We start from the raw sequence: 23,638 nt of genomic DNA, 5'->3' as shown, positions 1-23,638 counted from the left end.
TTTGAGTCATCCATCAAAAAGTATTAATTTTTATGCTAAAAATATTACTTTTTATTGTAAATATCGGTATGTTGACCCGTCTCACAAATAAAGATTCGTGAGACCATCTCACAAGAGACCTACTCTTTGTTTAAAGAATGATGCTAGATGTACATCTTAGTGTACGCCTTGGTTTATATTTTTCCTTATAAGTTACAAACTACCTTTGGCGAACAAGATATCTACTTCTTTTGATTGGTAGTTTTGTATCTGGTAAGAATAAATGTAAGTTAATGTAAACCGAGATGTACATTATAAGGTGTACATTTAGCATTTTTCCTTTTTAAAATATTGTGAAGATATTGAAACATATTATTTTGAAGATATAGAAATGTATGAGTTTGGAAATATTTATTTTATTTGGAAAGATATGATTCAAGATTTGTAAAAATTTAATGGAGTTGATGCCGGTGGGTATCCTACCCTTCACAACCCGCCATTTGGCAAGTGAGGCAAGTCGACCATCCATTGGGCGAGTTGGAATATTTGCGAGGTGAGGCGGTTCCATTTATATTTGGGAAGTTTGACGGGTTGGCCTGCAACCCGCTGCAACCCACTATTTGGTGGGTTGAGCCGACACACCATTTGAATGGCTCAGGAAATGGCAAAATTCGACAAGATTGACTATTTTGATAACTCTAGTTTGAATGTTTTTTTTTAATACTGCTCCCTCTAACGATGGGTAAAAAGTAAATTTTATTATATTAGTATAAATTTCAATGTGTCAATGTTCTATAAATCTAATAAAGGACAATAGATTATATTTTAATGATTGAATTTTGTTCCAAAAATAGTTGCACAAAAATTTGATGCCTTAATTTTTTTTTATTCTTTGAGCAACTTGAACACCTAACTTATTTATAATTTTCTCGATATAGAATAATTTTTATTAAATTAATTTATTTAATAAAAAATAATGGATGGATACATAGTTTTCAAATTCGTAAACATTGAGATTTAACTGATTGTTATTTTACTAGATTGAAATATCAATCAGTTTATATCATAAGCAAATAATTAATTCATTTGGAAACATGTAGTATTATCATAATTGAATAATTTTACTTTTAATTCTCACTAAAAACATAATGATAAATTTAATTTATATTTAAAAAATATATGAGTTCCTACTAACCCGCCACATCACATTTGCTTAACTTTCATTAGTATTCTAATAAAAAAAATCATTATTCTCCAGTTCCATTTATATTCTCCGTTACAAAAACATATTATTAGAGACAAAAAAGAAAACTGTCCATTATTATCGAACTATAAAACCCCACAAGTAACCTCCTATCAAAACTCAAAACTTAAATATATACCCATGAGTGGAATGGCCCAGCCCGACTTTGATCCAATCGGTATCGGTGTTAACTTTTTTCATTCCGATTTTGAGATTTTCAATTGTTGATAGTGCACATACGTCCAAAGCTTATTAAAGTCATTTTCGGGAGAGGAAGTGGCGTTCTCGGGATTTCAATTGAAGCAGAATCAAAGTCGAGTGGTATTTGTTAAGTGGAGTCTACTGACAATGTCCATCATATAATAAAGTCATCGTAAGAAAAGAGAGGGTCTTTTAATTGTTTTAAGTATTTGTGTGATTGTAACTTTTTGAAGTTTAATAGATTTACTTGATATTTGTACTTAACCATGTAGACGTAGATATGATGACCGAACTACATTAAAATTATTTGTGTTATAATTTTTGCCTTTGTATTTACATTTATTTAAAATTTTAGACGAAATATGATAAACCGGATCAACGGTATTAATAGAGTCATGCTTAAATAAATTAGGTTATAACCCATCACCACCCTAAGGTGGTCGGCAGGGTCTGTCTGCCCAGGGCCTCCTCTTAGACCATCTCTAACTCATATATTCTATTTTTATTTTCTATCCTTTAAAATAGATATCAGTGATATCTATTTTTAAAAACCTTCTCCAACCCATATCCTCTAAAAATATTACAAAATACTCCATTTCTTTTTCTTTTTTTTTCATTTTCAAAAACACACACATATAACATTTTAAAATTAATTAATTTGAAATATAATAATATAAAATGGACCAAAACAAATACATAAAAATACAAAAGGACTATTTTGCAATTGTTATGATGACATTTCAGTAATTTAGCAGAATCTCCATATGAATAGTGATCCTCCATTTTTGGAGGATCACTATTGCAATCTCCAAAATGGAGATTGCATTTGGAGTTGGGTTGGAGCACCAACCCATACTCTATTTTGGAGATCTCCTCCAAAATAGAGATGGGTTGGAGATGTTCTTAGTTGGGTTTCTAATTATTTTTAAATTTGTTTATTCTTATATTTTTTTGATTTAAAACTCAAATGAACAGTTCAATTTTTTTCCGTTTGATCATAATTATTCTTTGTATGTGTCAGTATTTAAATCATAACTGTATTTGTTTTGTGACAAAAATCAATTATTTACGTTTCATTATTTTGATGATTTTTATTCTGTTTGTATTATAGATAGATTCATCTCTTACTCCTGATATCAGACCTAGATAGTTAATTCATTGAATTCTTTTTTATTTTATATATGTCATTTTTAATAATTTAATAATTTTATGTAGCATATCAGATATTAGTGATAATTATGTGGATTTAATATGTAATATTTTTATAAAAAAACAAAATTCAACATTGAACTGTGTGTATTTCGACCGACATTTACAAGTCGGAATCTGATTTTGGTAGAATTGTCGGAGTTGGGAAGGGCATTGACCCGATTGAGTTTCCTAGAAGACGTCAATCATACTTGTAACCTTTCTTCTACGGTCTTTCTTCGTAAAAACCATTAAAAAAAATAAAAATTAAAATTAAACGGTGACCAAAATATAAGCAACCATTTTCAATATTTTACGGTCTTTTCAGTATTCTTCTACATTGACTGATTAACATGTAAAAGTCGTGTCCAAGTCAACCTGAGTATAGTTGTATGTATAGTGATTTATGAGAATATAATATTGCCCTTTCTAAAATGAATCTGTGGACTTTTGTAATTTTCCTTACATTTTTGGTGTCACATATTCCCTATATATATGTATTTATCAATAATAGTGTCGTTTGCTAAAAAATAATTAATTATTACTTTTATTTTTTTAAATTAGAATTATCACAACTAGGTATCGGACCCAAACTTGGTATGAATTAAATTAATATTACTTTCATGATACATTGGTAAGAATTATTTTTTTGAGATATTAGGCCATACTTGGTATGATTGAATGAAATAAAATTGGAATGAAATTAATTTTATAACTAAATGAAGATAAAAATGAAATAGTATATCTATTCAATTCATATGAATAGCTTGAGACAAAATGAATTCAATGGAATACAATTATTTTTAATAATTAAGTAATATTATATTTAAAATATTTTGATAATAATTATTCTATAATTATTTCATATTACTATCATCATCATTATTTATTTTTATTATAATTATAATTTTTATTAAAAATTATAATTATTATAATTTTACTCGATTTATCATTATTACTTTTTATGCTAAGGCTACGTTTGGTTAGAAGGATAGGATAAACTAATGATTAGTATGTAAATGATAAAGAAAATGATTGTGGTAGGATTGTAATATATGATGTAAAATAATATTATGTGATTTTGAATTTTTTGATGAAAATACAAAATTGCCCTTCCCCTTCGCGGCGGCCGGAAACGTTCGGCCGGACGCTCGGCCGGACGCTCGGCCGGCAGTCCGTCGGCGGTCGTGGCGGGAAGTGGGGGTGAGTTTGAATATAAGAGAATGGTAAAATTGGAAAAATAAGAGGTATTAAGAGTTGGATAAATAATCCTAGGGGGTGAGGAGGTATTATTTTAACCTACCTAATATAACCTAATCATTCATAGGAGAGATTGACTTGGTTAAATAATCATGCGTACCAAACAGCTGACTAGGCAGGATAAAAAAATTATCCCGTCTAATCACGCGTACCAAACGCTCCCTAAGAGTATTAACTTTTATTGTGAATATCGGTAGAGTTTACCCGTCTCACAGATAAAGATTCGTGAGACCGTCTCACAAGAGACTTACTGGCCAAACATATATGCATACAGATACACTTCATATACCTAATAATTGCAACAATACATACGTGGATGTTAAACGCGTAAATTTCTTAGTAAAGCACCATAAAGAAGACGTTCGGAAAGAGCAAAATGAGACTATTTTTAGTTATTTTTCAAAAGGGACTTCCAAAATAAAATCCAGAGATTTAGTTTTTATAGAAACAATATGATTACTCGAATAAACCAAAAATTAATTAAATTATTTCTCGAATTTTTAAAAAATGGTGTGCGTCTGTATATACATATATGACTGATTTTTTTTTCTTTCAAAAGTTTATAATGTGGTCTATTTTTATTATTAAGCCATCAATTGCCTCCAATTCTCTACTATATTCTAAAATCAGATCTTCTATTACACGATCATTTTTCATCTATTACTAATTCCACATAATATTTAATTAAACTATATACACAGCAAGAAACATAATAAATATTTCTCGCTTTTTTTAACCTGACTCTTTTCTAACTTACAATGCTGTTTAACAATGAAAAGATTAGTAAATGTATTTTAAATTATTTACAAGAATCCATCATTTACTTTAATCTATTTGTATACATATGAATTTTTGGTACTAATTATTTTTCAAACTATAACACGTGTCATAAAATAATAAAATATTCAATTATCGTAAATAAATAATTTTATCCAGTATTTTTCATACACAATAATTTAGAAATGTATTGAACTGAGAATATGAGTGATGTTATGTATTTTCAATTTATTTTATGTTTCATATGCTATGATAATTTTTTTCTATTTATAATAAATTTTATGCTTCGTACACTCCACTTTATTAATAATTTTATTCATTAAGTTGAGTGTAAATAATATTTCAGGATTCAAGATAAAGAGAAGTAGGTCAACGCGCACACATGAACTTGACTTCGAATAAAGGTGTATCTCAAAGAATACAAATGGGGAAGAGAATTTAATTTTCCCGAATCCTGGTAAGAACTTGGAAATTTCAAAGAAACAAATCTTTCCCACGCGTTTAATTTCTTCCTAAATTACTTCTCCATTACGCTTTCTCTTCATACCATCTCGTTACCCAAAAAACATTTCACAAAATGTCTCCCTATAAATAGACAATAAATAGCTTTCACAATAAGCAAACCTAAACGTGTTTGAAATTTAAAAAAAAAAATTTAATTGGTATTTAATATATTTTTTACTGATTAAATTATATAAATTGATACATTAGGGTTTGATTACATTTGGGTCAGATATGGGTGATGATTTTGCTCCAGGTTTTAGGTTCTACCCAACAGAGGAAGAGTTGGTGCTGTTTTATCTGCATCATAAGCTCAGAGGCACGAGACCTGATATCAATCGGGTCATCCCGGTTTTAGATATTTATGAATATCATCCCTCCGATCTCCCACGTAAGTATGCGTGCTACGAGTTGATCTTGTTTTATTTCGCCTCGAAAATCTGTCGTTTGAAATTCCGGTATATGAATAAGATAATCAGTCGTGTACATATAATATGATATATAATTATGATACATAACTGTTAAAGATTTTTCGTTTAAAATTATTTTACATGCATTGATGGTCTCTTTGTTTCAGCCCTTTCTACATGAAGTAAAGACCATTTTTGTTTATTCTTTTAATATTATATTCAAAACGCCGTGCATGAAATGTGTGAAACTAATGAAACAGAACTGGCCGGAGAACGTTGTCAGGTGGATTCCGAGCAATGGTTCTTCTTCATTCCTAGGCAGGAGAGGGAAGTCCGAGGAGGAAGACCCAACAGGCTCACAAAACATGGTTATTGGAAAGCAACTGGTTCTCCTGGAGACGTTTACTCTTCCCAGAATCGCGTGATTGGCCGGAAAAAGACTATGGTTTTCTACGAGGGTCGAACGCCGAATGGTAGGAAGACCGAGTGGAAGATGAATGAATATAAGGCCATTGAGACAAATCTTGAAGTTTCTTCCTCTTCTGCTCCTGCAAATCCACAGGTCTATTTGACATTCTAATTACTACCATAAGTCATAACTATGATACTATAATGTTTATGTGAATTAAGTTCCTTGATTTCAAAAAGATCATTCATAAATGACTAAGGCTTTGTTTGTGTGTTTAGGTGGAATGACCTTCTATTTGCCAAAGACAAAAAGTAAAATATATCATTTATTTTAGGGGAAAAGCAAAATTTCCTCTAGGAAGTTGGCTTAGATAGAGTTTTGATGTTTTAATTAGTAAAAGAAAATGGGTCTGATTGCAATAACTTGACTCATTTGACACTTCTCATCTTTTCTCTTCGGAATATTGACATGATATATAACTATGCACATTGCTGAAATTTTTGAACTTTGACGTCATGCAACCCTTAGGCTTAAAAAACGATTAAAAATGTAGAAAAATTAAAACTATTGCACTAAGACCTAGTTTTAGAATACTGAAAACCTATATTAAATCAACACATATGTAACAGTCCATATATAGATTAAAAGCCCTACATTAAATATTTCCATCAAACTACTAGGATTCGATAATTAATCATGTTTTCCCCTTCAGAATTAGCATTGAAGAGTAACATTTTAGTTTCACACACATGCATCCTCTTATTTTATTGTTCAAACAGGTAAGGGAAGAACTCAGCTTATGCAGAATTTACCAAAGATCAAACTTCTTTAGAGCATTCGATAGACGACCACCGCCATCCGACGGGGTGATAGGCATTCCAGTGACGGAGCACCGCCAAGCAGCCACCACATCTAGCGATCCAGAAGCTGGTTTTGATTGTTCTAATTCGGGTGGTATGAATAATCCGTCTCATTCTGTGGGAAGTGATAACAACTGGGATTTGGCCTCTGACGATGAACCCTTCTGGGATTTGGAACAATTTGATTTGGTAGATGTGTTAAAATATAATCTGTAATATTTCAGTTTCTAAAATAATCATTGGAATACTGAAAGTCATTTAAGGAAAAGCTCGAATAGAGTAAACTAGACATATTATTCAAACATTGACGTTTGCTATGTTTCTTTGCGCAAATATATTTGTAATTGGAAAATCAATTAATAAATAACGTAAGTAGTAAAATCGATATATAAAAATGTATTAGAATCATTTGATATATAACTTGGCTACCAGAATCTCATAGAAATTACCAAAAACCATCATGTCAATTGGCACATTTCCTTCATGAAGGCATTTCACCATTTCAAATGATACACTTAAATTAATAAAATAATCGGCTTAGTTTGGTTTTTGTCCTTTTTTAAAAAAACTGGTTTTTTATCTTTCAGGTGTCAAAATTTGGTTATAATACAGTTAACTGGTTTTGTTTTTGGTTTTCAATCTTTTTTTCACGAAACTGATGTGGCACAGTAAATAACTCACATAGTGTCATATATTGCTGACATGATGTAACTGATATGTCCAGCGCAAACTCAACACTTCGGTTAAAAAAGGATTCAAATTTAAAAATAAACAACTTATATGCAGCAGTTCAGTGTCAGTGAGAATAACAAGATACATATATGCAGAGTAGTGAAAAAATCGAAGTTTCATTCAATATGAAGAACAATACATTCAAGAATACACAAGTTCTTCAACTTCTTCTTCAAGTACTAAATGGTAGTTTGTATCGTAACGACCCAATGGATGTCAAAGAGTATATTTCTAAAGGGTAAACTTCAAGATGAGGTATACGGAAGGTCGTGCCTACGTAGAAACATGAGAGTCCATTGACTCAAGCCCGTTTGTGAATTTTTGAAAAATATGTTATACATAATGGTATAAGTTAGTTCAACATAAATATATTATTTTTAGGTTTTTGTCCCTAGATAGCCCAAAACAAAGCCATCATCATCTTCAGACTTTACTCCACACTCCACACGTTCAAATATTCTGTATTTCTTACAATAATATTAAGAATATGAGTATTATATTAACTAGCTTTCATAGATTGGTATGTCCACATTTTATTAAAAAAATTTATTATTAATTTCAATTTAATATTTCACTTATATATTTGTCTTAACACACATAAAAGAAAAAAAATTACCCTGAATTCTTCTGCCCAATCTTTAATCAGTGGACATAATATTTTTGACTTTATTTTCTAACTCATGCAATGCGCTTGCCCAACACTACTAGTTTGTATGAAATATTTGACTACATAATTTTAAAGTTCTACACATCAATCTTTAATGCTCAATTAAGCAAAACAATGTTGTACGAGCAAAGAAAAAAGAAAACTCACCACCAAAAGTAGTCAAATATGGTAAAGAACACAACGGAATGTTCGTGATTATCTAGAAAAATAAAGAAAATCATTGGTTTAGATTTTCTATACCTTCGCAATTAATCGAATAGCACACCAAATACATCTCAATTCCAGGCACGACTGTGCCGCTCGTGGCGATGAGAAGCGGTGGTTCGAAAATAAAGTAAAAAATATTCCGTCCACTAATTAATTAAAAATTGGAGAAGAATCAGGGCAAATTTTTCTTTTTTTGGGTAAGACTTAAGAAATATACATAAAATTTTAAATTGAAATTAATAAAAATAAATAAAAGTTACTTTTGTAATAAAAATGTGGACATACCAACTTACCATGGATAGTCACTGTAATAGTCACATTCTTAATAATATTGCAAGAAATACAAAATATTGGAACGTGTGCACTAAAGTTTGAAGATGCCGAGATGACTTTGTTTTAATTTGGACTATACATGTAGGGAAAAACCCAAACACAATATATTTATGTTGGTCCAACGTACATATATAATAATTTTTTCACAGAACTATAGGCTCCAAAGCACAAATGCTTCTAAATCGGTACAGAAATAAATACTTATTAATAGACTGATATCATTTAACTTTACCCAAACTCGATCCAATAAGTTGGAGATGGGTCGGGTACCCGCTCCACCAGGCCCATTCCCATTTTAAAAAAAATTTACAGTAGAATTGTTTTCATTGAATTAAGATTATTGAAAATTGACATATTACACTGCCAAATAAAATTTATATCAAATAAAATGACAACTTTAATTATTTTCCGTAAAAACTAATATCAATACAAACGAGCAATAACGAATGCTTATGCAAGATAATTTTGGTCAAAATAATTTCTGACCTATAGAGGATTAGCGAGGCTCTTCGTTACGTAAATACCTCTAATATTCTCATTCATTAATCAAAGACGTTTATATGTCAACCAAACCCTTATACAGAATCCACCTTCACTGATCTAATACAATATCTATTAATTTTCAAGAATCTCCATCTACCCCAACATAGTATTCTTCCATCGTTTCATTCAACAAGAAGTTGTCAAACAACTCCTCTTGCTCCATTATCTCACATTAACACTTCAATGTCAACTTTAATCCAACATCATTATATAACCCTTCGATCTCTCTTCCCATTTCATAACATAACTCAAGCTTCGATCATCTCTTTAGCGACCACAAATTCAAGAAAAACTTTAGCAGAAATGGAGAAAAATGAGGCAACCGTTGAAGTTGCAGAAACGAGCAGAGAAAGGAAAGGAAAAGCACCCCTTTTGGTGGAGGCTCCGGCGGCATTTGAGCGTGGCAAGGTCTCGAGATACAAAAGGGGTGTCTCTATTTTTGACTTGATCCTCCGAATATCCGCTGCTACGGCGGCTTTAGGCTCTACAGTCGCCATGGGAACCACCGAGCAAACTCTCCCATTCTTCACTCAATTTTTCCAGTTCCAAGCCAGCTATGATGATCTCCCTACTTTCTCGTAAGTCTTGATCATCCTGATGATCGAATCGTCCCCATAATTTGTATATTTATTTTGATCTCTTTTCTGTTGCAGGTTCTTTGTAATAGCTATGGCGATAGTTACTGGATACCTTGTTCTCTCCATTCCCTTCTCCATTGTTTGCATCGTGCGACCTCTTGCCTATGCACCAAGATTCATGTTAATTCTCTTCGATACAGTAAGATTTTAATCCAAATTAAATATAAAATAATTATATAATTTTGCATGGATTAACATGACCATAAACTTTAATCGGCTGCAGCTTGCTGTTGCTTTGGCTACGTCCGCCGGGGGTTCTTCGGCAGCCATAGTTTACCTCGCACACAATGGGAACTCGGCGGCAAATTGGCTGGCCATATGTCAGCAGTTCGGCGATTTCTGCCAGAAGGTCAGTGGAGCCGTGGTGGCGGCGTTTATCGCGGTGGTTATACTTATTTTCTTGGTGGTGCTCTCGGCTGTGGCTCTCCAAAGACACTAAACTAGATTCATATTATAATGTGATCATTCGATTTTATAGTTTTCACTTTCTGTTCTGTTTATTTAATTTGGAAGTTTGAATGTGTGTTGAATTTTTTGTTATTTGGGATGCGGTTGATATAGAAATGTTCGTGTTCATGTGGGCAAAATTAAATTCATTGGAAACAATTTGGATTTTAATTTTAATTTTAATTTTTGGTTTTCCAATCTTCCTAGCTTTTTACGACTTATGATAATCTAATCGTCAAAAAGGATACCAAAAATGCCAAATATATATATAGCCTTAACCTTAGGATAAGATTTCAAATTAAACATACAATTTTAACACTTCAAATTATTAAATATTCATCTTCTTTCTAATTTTTTGGGTTTTTGCTCGGTTTTGGGTTCGAGGTGTAACTTTATTTTTAACAAGGATTCTAAATCAGTGGCAAAATATTATTACCTCATGACCAAATGGATATATATTCTTTTTATTGTTAATTAACTAAAGACGAGAATTATAATTCCTAAAGAACATGAATCAATTATCAAGTACGCCAAATGAGCTATTACTCATTGATCTTTTCACCATCAGATATTTAAGAGAGCGGTCTCTACAACAAAATTGATTTTTCGCAACGCGTAAATCATCTAAAAACTGTTGAGAGTCACGGGCTGTCGGAAGCGCGCAAAGCACGCCACGGAAACGGACATCGTCATGACAAAGCACGCTGGAGAAACATTATGGACAACACATTATTGCAAACTGTGTTTAATGTTATTGACGGAGCACACATTATATTGTTAATGAAGATCGATGACGCGCATTGAGCGCTGTGGTTAATGGTATTTACGGTGTGCATATTATTTTGTTAATAAAGATAGCAAAAACGTTCATTGCACACTGCGGTTAAGATTATCCTGTTAGAATTTTTCTCAAAATCATGTTTCTACGTATATATAAACATGATATATAATATACGGAAGCTTAATCAAGAATTACCTCCGACCATTGAAAATTTTGATTTCTTTAATTTTTCTTCGATCGATTGAAGCCTTCTAAGCACTCCACTCTCTCGATAGATGGTGTATATTTCTTTATGAGGTGTGTATGCTTAAGGACCTCAATCGCTCTATTTATAGGCGTTTTCTCATACCATCGATGAGTGTATCGGGAGACGAGATTCAGAAGAAGAACCGTGTACGCATCTCAGTTTCTAAAGTTGAGCATGTTTGTCAAAAGTTGTAAGCAATGGCCGTCGTCATTTCCTACACGTCTGTTCTTCTTCTGATATGTGTCACATTTTCTTACATATCCACGGCATACAAATTTGTATTATCTACAAAATCTGTATACAAATTCATCTCTAAATTTATCACTGAATATATACTATGATTAAGTGATTTTTTGTTTGAGCGTTTCATGTTCTCTTAATCATCGAAAAATTTCTAGTTTCCCATCTGTAAGTGGAAGCTCAGGAATTCAAACAGGTCATAAATATGGTATATAGCAATGAAGAAAGATAAAAATATAATGGGTCGGTTCAATTAAAAATGTGTTTCAATCCGCACAACTTATTCATTTCTAAACCAAATAAAGCGAATTTGGTGTTATTTCGAAGCCAAAGAAAAGATCTACAAGTATGGTTCATGCTTTTTCTCCAGACTCTTAATGCAACTTACCCATATTTCTCAATAATACACTGCATGAAAATGAACTCGAGTAAGAATCATACACAGAACTAGCTCTAGAAAATATTATCATACCTTACTCTATTAAAATCCGAATTGTGCGAATTCCTAGTGTACCAAGCCCATAAATTTCGAAAACAGTAAGCACTTTGCACTGTCGCAAATCCGGCTCTCACCACTTTCAGTACAATGGGCATCTCTCTTTCAATTTTAAACCAAATGATTTGATTCTAGCACCAAATCGAAACTAATTCAGAGAGGTAAAACTTTCATTCAAATTGTAGTAATCTACAAATCTTGCTCAAATTTATTCTAACTCGCCCGGCTTGCAGGGTCATGCCATTTGTCACATCAAAAAAAACTCTCCTCTTGAATTAAAACAAATATATTTTTATTTATATCCCGTGTCTTAAATTAATATATCAATTAGCTTTCCAAATTATAATATTTAAGCACAATAGATTTATAAATGAGATAAATACATCAAATTAATAATATTCGAATTTTTTTAAAAAAACTGAAACAAACTTCAATTTGTTGCATTGCACACCGCAATATCTGACGAAGGGTCCCCACAAATATAAAATAAAATAAAATAAAATCTCTGCGCCAGAATCACTACAATACAAAAAAAAATTCAACCCTAAAATTAAATTAAATTAAATTAAATTAAATTAAAACCAAAAATATTGATTGCATCCATCCATATTCTTTCTTTAATTATCTTCCTTTTTCCTCCATAGGAATCTGACAGCTCTTACATCTTCTTGGCCCCATCTCTTGTGCATTTTCGTCCATCTCTATCGAAATTTTTTAATTTAATTATTTTCCATAAAATAAAAAATAACGGGGTTTGTATTTTTTACAAATAAAATAAAAGAAAAGAGGATAATACTTATTTTTCTCCATATATATAGTCTTGAGTTTTTTCCAATTTAATCTCCATATTCTCGAATTTCCATATTGATAAATTTCTTGATATTAATGAAAAACGTTGAAAAAATTAAGGATATGATCATAATATAGCGACAATAACAATATTTCTCGATCTCTGGACTTAATTTCATGTCTTTCTCCCAAACTTCTCCGAGGTAAAAATAAATAAATAAAATTAGGTCAAATAATCGAGTAATTGAAGGTAAATACGAACCTTGTAACTATTATCATTTACCTTTTAAGACAGTGCTTACAGTCTCTTAAAAAAATGATTCGTAGACTTTTAATTGATTATATAGAAAGTGCCAACACTTTCTCAATAACATATAATATTTTATAAGTTTTTGCATTAAAAATAAAATAGACTAAATGGAGAGAATAAAAAAGATTAGAAATATTTCGAAGAGAAAAAATAACTTACGGATATTTAATTTATTGGCGTTACTTTTTTTAATTCCTTTTCTTCTGGTCGTGGAATGTGGACGTCACATCTCTAGGCAATAGATCTTATCCATTACCTGCTGGTGAGAGATTTATTTCCTGATTCAACCATATGATATTATTATTTAATAATTAATCGAAAATTACTTTTGACCATGTGACACGACATGAATTTATGCTCATAAAAATTTTAAAATATATGTATATATGTATGTAAAGCTTTGAATTGGCTGTTTCCAGGTTAGAGTATTTAAATTCGTACTCTTTAATTGAGGTGCTTTGATAAAGGTATATATCATTATTGTATGAAATAATTTTATTTTGTAAATTTTAGATTTTTTCAAGAAAATGTGGGTTGTGATGCACCATGCATGGGTTCAATAAATCCATATTATATAATTTAAAATAAAATTTTTTACCACTTGTTCATTGTATGTTTCAATCTACTTGTTTTTCGATCAATAAATTTTTATTTCCGACTATTTTAATTTAATTATTGATGTGACACAAAAAAATTTGACGTGACATTAACAATTACTGAAATGACATCGAAAAATATTGACATGACATCAAATAATGATAGTTTGACAAAACAATGGTTGATTTGTCAGATTTCATATTAACAATTGAAATTAAAATAATAGAAAATTATAAATTAATTTACAAAAAAAACAAATATTGAAAACTTAATAAATCAAAACCTAAAATTGAACAAGTTGACTGACTAAAAAACTCATTTTCCCTAATAATTTCACACGTGACATGTAATATATCACTTAAATAGAAGGATTTAATCTGAATCGAAAGACTTGAAAAAGGTAAGGATTTCACACTTGATTACAACTAATAACCATATATCATGGATCACTTGCAAGAGAAGACATACAAGAATTATTGAAGACTAAATTTGAACTCACCCCAGAAGTTTGCAATAATTATGAAAATATCATTGTATACCTTATTAAAGATAAATATAATTAACCCTGATATTTCAAGCTCTTATATTTAAGAGTTTTTTTTAAAGAAAGTAAAACCTTATCTTAAAAATAAGTTGATGAGATTTTTCCATAAACTAATATGAGGAATCTTTACAGATATTGATATATTTTCTTATAATAAATAAAAAAATGCATGACAGATCAAATTTTAAAATATAGCGACCAGCACTTCAAAAACCTCTTAATTATTTAGACAAGTCTTAAAAAATCTTTATACCAAATCCTTTTCTCGGAGCTTAAAGTGTTTTTAAAGAAGTTGTTTTGAAGTACTTGTAAATTCACTCGACCGTCCTCCGATTATAACATCCAAACAATGCATTATTTCAAAATAATGAATCCACCAAAAAAAATCATTTAATGATTATTCCAACTTAACTTTCTAATTTGGAAAAATTAAATAGTTAAAATTTGAGTTTTTGGTGACTAAAATTTCCAAGTTTCATTTTGAAATCCTAAATTTTAATTTAGGACTACTTTAATTAGTCTAATTGACGACGTCACGAAAAAAGATGTTGGCATCAAAAATTATTTATTTACATATGTTACGTCAGCAATCGAACCAAAACATCCTAAATTAAAAGTAGTGTACAAATAAAACTTTGAACTTACTGATCAATCATAGATCAAAATTAAATAAATCAATAGACTAAAAAAATATCATCCATGATATATATATATATATATATATATATATATATATATATATATATATATATATATATATATATATATATATCTGGATAACGTAGAGTGGAGAACACAAATATTTGACAGCATGCATGCGTGGACAAAAATCTTCCGGCCACCTAATATTAATGGGATATAAAAGATAATAATATATATGCGATGTTTAATTGGCGTATTAATGGGATTGGGACTCATTCAAAACAATACCCGTGTTTCGTGAAGGAAAACACCAAAATCAAACGGGGAAATTGGACCACTTGATCTCTAGTCTAAACCCCCTAATCACCCTATTACACGTCTAAAATTAATTAAAGAAACGATCAAAATTAGTAAAATACTGCGGGATAATGTACCATTTGATCGTGATGATCATGGACGACGTAATACTGGTGGTGATATGGCCTGAGCCACCGGTCGGGGTGGACAGACATTGGCGAGCCGCCGTCGGCAGGTGCCGCTGATGCGGCGGAGTCATCGGCCTGGCATTCTAAATTCACTCCAAATAGCCTCAATTTCTTCGAGTTCCCACTTGTTGGGGCTGCGCCTGTATATATCGTGCAATAAATTGTTTCATTGAACATATTTTATTATATTAATTATATTAACATGGTAATTAATAAGATAATATGATAACATAAAACAATAAAACTGTACACCATTTCAAGCAACAGTACTTTACAACATGAGAAGAGTAATATGAAAATGATTTTGTATAAACCGGGATTAAATTTGTCATAACCCCAAACTACATATTCTTTTAAATTATATAATATATCAGACAGATCAAGTCTATCTATAAAATTATATGTATTTATTTTAAATATATAAATTCGACATCCAGCTACTTGATATATATTTGTGTGTATCCAGAAGGGACGCGGCATTTTATGCCGACAGATGGCAAGCAATACATGAACTGACCCGGCCCCCATCCCCCCAATTTACTGGTAATGGTAAATATACCATAAATTAACTTTAAAAAACGTGTGATATATGTAAATATAATATAATGAAAAAATTAAATTAAAATACAACAAATAAGTATAAAAAAAATAACAAAGGTAGATAACGACACCTGAATTAAGATACTCAGGTTGGTATGAGGGAGAAGTAGAAGATTGAAGCTGCTGGTTTGGATAAGGATGGTAGAATATTCCTCTGCCAGTAACAGGCGGAGCGCCGCCGATTTCTACCCCGGAATGCCTCCTCCTCCACCCTATGAAAAGGCGTCCGGCGTCCGCCACGTGGCGCGAGAACAGGACGAAATCGCCTGCGTCCAGGCGTTTCTCCTTCACGAAACGGCTCCAGCCTTTCGTCAAGACATAGCTCTGGCTACTGTTCCAATAAGAGTAGCGAAACCTCCACGATTTACCCGTGTCATCCTCGAAGTTCAGCAGAAAACCCTTCTCCCCAGAGTCTCCGCCGCACAGTGGGAAGTATTTCTCGGCGTGTTGCTTGGGTATCACCAAGCGGTTGAGCTTACCCACGTCGCTGGGTGTTAATGGCTTCTCGAACAGATGTTCTTTGAGGATATCTTTCCTCTGATTTTGTGCCAAATCCAAGGACAAACTATTAATGTTCTTAGAATCTCTGTCATCTGCATGAGTACCACTCATCTGTTCATCGGGTGCCATTTCCTCTTCGCTGTTGAGGTTGAACATGTTCGCTGAACCAGCTCTTTCCGCGGCAGTGGGTTGGTACTGCTGGCGGCAAGGCTGAGTACTAGTGGCCCAGAAATCAGCGGGTTTAGGCATTAAACGAGAGAAAAAAGTGGGATTCTGACTAGTAGACGAGGAATCCATTATGTACTGTGGCCAGTAGAGGTGGGGCTCTGGAATCTGGTCTGAAGAGTGGTGGTTTATTGACATTTTCAGTGCTGGTTGTGTGCCTTGGTAATGGTTAATAGTACTACACTGCTGCCCTAAGAAATTTAGGGAAACCGAGAGAGAGTTGGGGGGCCTGAAAGGAATCAAGGATTGATTTTGTTGCAGAAAATTTGGGCAAGAATTTGATGGTGGCAGTTGACAGAAACAGAAAGAAGGAAAAGGCTGGGAAATATATATATATATATATATATATATATATATATATATATATATATATATATGACGGGGAGATTTATGTAGTTGGGTTGGAGAAGTATGGATCCAAAATTCGATATATCTGAGTGGGTTAATTGTATGTACATAGGGATCCATGTCCTCCCTTTAAAATTTAAATATAGCCAGCCAAATCATACGTGGAAGTTTAATAAGTTAAAGTAATTATTAATTAACATGTGATTTGGACGATTATGTTTTGTGTATGTATGTGTGTCTATATATATATATATATATATATATATATATATATATATATATATTGTTTGACAGATGTGAGTGTATATAACAATAATAGTATAAGATATTGTTTGACAGATGTGAGTGTATATAACAATAATAGTATAAGATTGTAAATATGTGTTTTATCATAATTAAGTATTGTGCTGAATGTAATAATAAAATGTAGACAACATGGAGCGGAATATTAAAATTTGTAACACAAATTGATTTTAAATAAAATCAAATCAAGTTGACCATAGTATTTATTTAAAGTTAATTTATGTTACAAGCTTTAATATTCCGCTACATGTTGTCTGAAATATTGTAACATTCAGCACAACACTTAATTATGATAAAATACAAATTTTTACAATCTTATACTACTATTGTTATATACACTCACATCTGTCAAGCATTAACCCTCACAAATCACAATATAAATATGTATATCTAAAATTTAGTCTTAGTGGAATAAATTATTTTTCTTTCGTTTTTAGTGCTTATTTAACCTGAATGTTGATAGGACGATGAATAATGTTATGTTGAATTTTAGCTCCATTTACGTAAATACTAAATCAAAGCTAATTTGATAAAAATAAACTACGATTCATGGGAATCGTCTATAAATAAATTTTTGATTCTCAATTCGAAGTTTGGTTTTAGTTTTTTACTAAGTTTTTTTTTTATATATAATAATAAGAATATTTCATACAAGAACACTAGTATAATACAAGTAGGAACTTACGAGAAAATGAGGTTTGATGATGTGTGCCCTGCCTGCGTTTCACGGGAATTGGAATTCTAATATTCTAATAATTGCTAACTACTAAATTTTTAGCAGATCAGGTCAAATGTCCATCAAATCTTTTGGAAAAATGAATATCATTTTCTGCAATTTGTATTAAAAATATGCTATTGTTTGAGTTTTATAGCATTTAAATAAGAAAAACACTGCTTATATTCGTAAATTAGCTGCACATGAAAAACTGGGAATTGATATATGTTTCCGTGTCTATTTGGAAATGGTTATTTTTTTAAAAAAAAATTAATAAGATTCTTTTTGCTTCTATGCACCGTATATAAGATTCTTTTTGCTCCAAAATATACTATTGGTTCGATGTTACATGTGGGGGCACTGCTCCCACATGGTTTGAATGGACAAGATAAAAAAAATTAAAGAATCTCATGTATGTGTGGCTAAATTTGAGCCCTTGATTCTATCATGGGACACTACCCCTACATGTAAGATGAAATCAACCAAAATATACTTCGGCACCATATAATTAAAATTAACGCTAAGTACGCATATCTATTCTTAATTTATGTATACATGCATGAAATATATGTAATAACAATTAAAAAACCAAAGTGTACATATAAATATTATATTATTAATTTTTGTATATATGCATAAAAAATATAAAAAATTAAAAAATCTCGAGAACATAGGTTAGGATCAAATGTTTACAATCAAACCAAAAGTTATACTCTATTAGATAATGCGCAACTTTATTTCTTTATATTTGTCGCAGCACAAAGTGTACATACTTGAGTGCTAATGGCTCAAACTGTTAGGCTCATGAGTTTGAGGAAGTTCGTGTCTATCTGTTGGTGTAGTTTCATATCCATTAGAAACCAGTTTTATACTTTTCCTTACCGTCGACCATGTCCCTAGCATAGACGATATTATCCGTTAAGACATGACGTCACTATTTTACTGTCTACTTAGCCAACCAGATCAAACGACATAACACAAAAATCTTGATGCATAATTTTTTTTTACAAAAAGTCACTCATCATAATATTACTCCCACTCGATTGACTCAACAATATTCAACTTTCAGTTATCTACTACTTAACTATGCCAAAGAGTACTAATTAATTTATAGGATTATATTTTTTAAAATATAAACATTTATGAAAATGTAAAAATAAATTAAAATATCGAACAACAATGGATTTTTTGTTGTGTATCTAGAAAGGAATACTTGGCATGTTTTTGTGCTGGCCAACAAATCAACTCAATTAATATCTGTTTCACTAGCTACCATAGGATGCCAGTGCATGCATCTGGAAGTAGCTGCTTATGTTTATGTATTTCTACGCTCAAAAAATATCACAATTAATGTCAAATGACAAGTTAGTAGATTAAATCATGAAATGACAGAAAAAAATTAAAAAAAAAATGTGCACGTTACGAATGGAATCGGATGTGAATTAGTGTCCAATATATAACCTAACAGAAGTCTAAAAATTACATCAATTTTATTTCTTGGGACAGAATGCAGCCTATAGACAGGACTAGAGAGTATGCAAGGCAAAGCCTATGGTGGAAAATTGGATTCCCTTGGCATGACGGTATTTAAAAATTTGTGGTTCAAGTTCTTGAAAATCCTCCAAAATTTTGGAAGAGTGTAAAAGCATAGAGAATTATTGAAGCATGTGGTTTTCAGAATATAACATATAATTTTGGGGGATATTTAGTGGGGTGTATTCAATTCAGAGTTTTGATGACTTTTAATAACTTTTTTAAATGATAGACTTTTATGGATTTGATAAATTTTTATTGACTTTTATGGAATCTCACAGATTTATAAACAGATTTATGTGGATTTATGTAGACTTTTTTGCAAGATTTTTATAAACTTTTGTAGATTTTTTTTTATAGAATTTTATAAATTTTGTACTTAACTATAACATGTGATTTTTTTATTAATTTATTTGAACCAATAATTAATTGACATATATAACATATTCAATTTGAAATTATTTTTAATATTTATATTAATAAATAAATTTACTTATTTAAAAGTTAAATCGTTTAATCCTTACATGTATATATATGTGGGTTTATATGCATGTTTGTAAATTTTTTAAAATACATCAATTGATTAACATGTAATCTTATTTTTAAATTGATAATATAAATGTAAAAATAATATTATTTATTATTGTGTGAATATAATTTTGTATAAAAATATCATAGCTTACATATTAATTAAAAATACGAAAATGAATTTAAAAAATAATTTTTGTTACGAAACTATTCAATTATTAAGAATTAAACAACATTTTTTTGATCATCTTTTATTATTATTGAATATTACATTAATTTGTATAAATCATAAATTAAAAATCACAAAATCAATTCTATAATTCAAAATTTCCCCGTGTTATTAAAATAAAAAATTATTAAATGAACAATCAGCCAAAAAATGAAAAATTTGAAAAAGAAAGATGAAAATATATATAGAAATACACTTCGAAAATTTGAGAGAGTAATAGAAATAGATGAGAGGAGAGAAGATATGAAGATATGTGGTGTGAAGCGACAGAGAGAGAGTTAGAAGTTTTAAAAATCCATTTAAATCTTTGGGGTGAACCAAATACAATTTTTTACAATTTGTAGTTGTACCTTAGGCTTTAATGTTTGTATGTCAATGAATTCCATGGAGTTATTAAAAGTCCATGGAAAATTTGAATATCCGTAGATTTTTATAGAGTTTATAAAAGTCAATGTTGAATACCACTTGACTTTTTAAAACTCCATGAAAGTCTATTTTGAATACCACAAGACTTCTATAGAGTATGCAAAAGTCTTATTTGAATACCTCTAGATTTTTTAAATCTACAAAAGTCATTAAAAGTCAATAAATTTCCCACGTTGAATACACCCCACTTATATTTATCTCAAATCAAATCAAATCAAATCAAATCAATTTGTGTACTTTCATAGAAAAAAATCTCGTGTTATTCACGAGTGATGACTTTTGTTAGTCATTTTCTGCCATATTAGTAGAATTTATTTCGAGTTTTTTTTTTTATAAAGATAGATTAAAAAATTTTACATACACAAATATTATATGTTAATGTATTTCTTTAGTTGAAAGCTATTTTATGACAAATATATATGATATGTTAAGTAATTTTTGTATAGATTTCTCATTTATATAGTAATACAAAGTATTAACGACAGTAATAAACAAAAAAAATTATAAAAATAATAAGGTAAGTTAAGTCTGTCTGTAATTAGACAAATTTTAGATCCTAATACAATAATCTAATTTTTTTTCTCTCACTTTAATATGTGATAAGTCTGATGAGATGTTGACATTATTGACATTAGTATTTCTTTGGACATATTATATACTTATAAAGTTATAAAAATTATTTAAAAATTTTAATTTTTGTTATTTCGAAATAATATTTTTTTAATAAATTTTTTTAGGAATGATGTAGTGATTTAAAAAAATGAAAATAGACCTTTTTAAAGTGGATAACTAGGTTAATCATAGATAAGTTACAAATATATTAAAATAAGTTTTTATGATTTTTTATTTGATAAAAATTTAATTATGTGTAATTTGATGGTACTAAAACACCAAAAATAATTACTCTAAGACGTTCATGTCTGATAATATAGTTTATATAATAATATGTATAGATATCTAGAAACGTACAAAAATCTAGTAAAAAAATAAACCATATATTTATTATTAATAACTTTTGGCAAATTAAAAACCAAAATATATGCTAGACCAGATTTCTAAAATTCACGCATACTAATAATAATAATTTAAGAATTTTACGTGCTTTTATGAGCAAACAAATATGTCATGTATGATTCTAATAATAATAATAATAATAATAAAGAAATATGTCATGCATGACAACTAGGATAATTACAATTTTTCTGAAATTAGGATAATTAATTATATGAATAATAAACTTTCGAAAAAAATAAAATATATTTTCTAACAAACAAAATTGAAACATGGATTTCCGTGTAGTTAAACAGTCCAGAAGATAAGGTATTTATTTTTTAAAAAATAAAAAATCAAAGAAAACACCGGATTTCATTTTATGGTATCGTGTTTGAATTCTGTCCACGTAAACTAATAGATGAGTACGTAATCTGTTCTGTCTCTATAGCATTTGGTTCTATTTATTGTTATTTTATTTATTAATTTTTTATTATTATCTCATGTAGTCTTTTGTAGTCGTAATAATAATAATAATAATAATAGTAAATATTACAGGTGGATTCAGAGAATGCAGTAATCTTGCTCTCTAACTTCGATATACAAAGGTTGGATTTGTCTCTGTCACCAATTACCTAATATCATTTGTCCCTCTCTCTCTCTCACACGTAAATACACCAACAAGTGTGTGTATTTGTGTTGTAAAAATTCTGTATATGAAAATTTGGTTTGTATAATTTGTTTGATCTAAATTTGATCTATAAAAAAAACTATAATTTATCTTCTTGAAACTGGAACATGTAATAATATTTCATCACCTTCTAATAGTTCGAAATTTATTTTGTTTGTCTTTCACAACTTCATTTTGAAGGAGACGAGTGATATGATCTTTACTCGACAAATAATATCTTCAGTCATCTGTATATTACTCTTTTAAGACTAAGACCAGAAACCAGAAATAATGAATTCGGATTAGTCGAAATACATGAATAATTAGCATAATAACATTCATCAAATTAAGACATGAGATTATGGGTTTTGGGACTTTTAATTAAGTGGCGTGTGAGTGAGACGTGAAGGAGTCACATTAGTTTTAACAATTAAATAGACAGGAAGACTGAACTAATATTTTTAAAAAACATTTGGGATGCAACTGTGAACATTTAAACAATTAAGACTGAACGAGGAACGTGACTAAACATTTAGGACTGCATCGGGATTTTTCCCCTTATTTTCTTAAATTTTTCCTTAGATCACGAGTATGTATCCCTATTATTTAGTTCATAATTTATAATTACCCAGTTTCGAATACCAGAAATCATAGCAGTAATCGTAATTTTGCATTGTCATTTAAGATTTCAGATTGATGCACATTAATTATAAAAATTATAGCACTTCTTTCTTCATTATTTTCCATCACTATTCAACAAAATTTTGAAAATGCAAGGATCGTGGGTATCGCCATCCAAGCCCGTCTTCGAGACAATCACATGTCACTAGAATCATCCAATCAGCATTAATTAATAAAACAAAATAAAATCTCTTGAGTAAATTATTTTCTATAAATAACACAATACCCTTCATTATAAACAAACAATTTACTCCAACAAAAAATAAAAATAAAAATAAACAAACAATTTACTCAAACTAGTGTACGTATATCATACATACACGTATTTAAAAATACTTCCCATCTCGTTGTAGTTAGCCCGTA

The 23,638-nt window shown here is 30.1% G+C and overlaps 3 protein-coding genes across 6 annotated transcripts; 2 read left to right on the top strand and 1 right to left on the bottom strand.

Moving 5' to 3' along the window:
* The first annotated feature begins 5,286 nt into the window (after positions 1-5,286).
* LOC140828172 (NAC domain-containing protein 90-like) lies at positions 5,287-7,117 on the top strand. Its single transcript, XM_073191158.1, has 3 exons — positions 5,287-5,540; positions 5,820-6,121; positions 6,748-7,117. The coding sequence occupies exons 1-3, from the start codon at positions 5,384-5,386 to the stop codon at positions 7,042-7,044; spliced, it is 756 nt and encodes a 251-aa protein (XP_073047259.1). The 5' UTR covers positions 5,287-5,383; the 3' UTR covers positions 7,045-7,117.
* A 2,292-nt stretch (positions 7,118-9,409) lies between these two features.
* LOC140828171 (casparian strip membrane protein 1-like) lies at positions 9,410-10,574 on the top strand. Its single transcript, XM_073191157.1, has 3 exons — positions 9,410-9,888; positions 9,964-10,087; positions 10,172-10,574. The coding sequence occupies exons 1-3, from the start codon at positions 9,494-9,496 to the stop codon at positions 10,385-10,387; spliced, it is 735 nt and encodes a 244-aa protein (XP_073047258.1). The 5' UTR covers positions 9,410-9,493; the 3' UTR covers positions 10,388-10,574.
* Positions 10,575-12,578: 2,004 nt separating this feature from the next.
* Positions 12,579-17,195, bottom strand: LOC140826060 (B3 domain-containing protein At2g36080). Of its 4 annotated transcripts, none has more exons than XR_012116774.1 (4): positions 16,198-17,195; positions 15,476-15,666; positions 13,414-13,536; positions 12,579-12,860 (listed from the first exon to the last, which is right to left on the bottom strand). XR_012116774.1 is itself a non-coding variant. In XM_073188172.1 (3 exons), exons 1-3 carry the CDS (start codon positions 16,988-16,990, stop codon positions 12,777-12,779), a joined length of 1,068 nt encoding a protein of 355 aa, XP_073044273.1. In that variant the 5' UTR covers positions 16,991-17,195; the 3' UTR covers positions 12,579-12,776. The 4 variants fall into 4 exon arrangements, 2 of the variants coding, with proteins under 2 accessions (XP_073044273.1, XP_073044274.1); XR_012116773.1 differs by having other exon boundaries at positions 13,418-13,536; XM_073188172.1 differs by lacking the exon at positions 13,414-13,536.
* Between the last annotated feature and the right edge of the window lie 6,443 nt (positions 17,196-23,638).

This window comes from Primulina eburnea, chromosome 3 (assembly GCF_022965805.1).
Source record: "Primulina eburnea isolate SZY01 chromosome 3, ASM2296580v1, whole genome shotgun sequence".
Lineage (NCBI taxonomy): Eukaryota > Viridiplantae > Streptophyta > Magnoliopsida > Lamiales > Gesneriaceae > Primulina > Primulina eburnea.
This window is presented reverse-complemented; position numbering and strand designations above follow the sequence as displayed.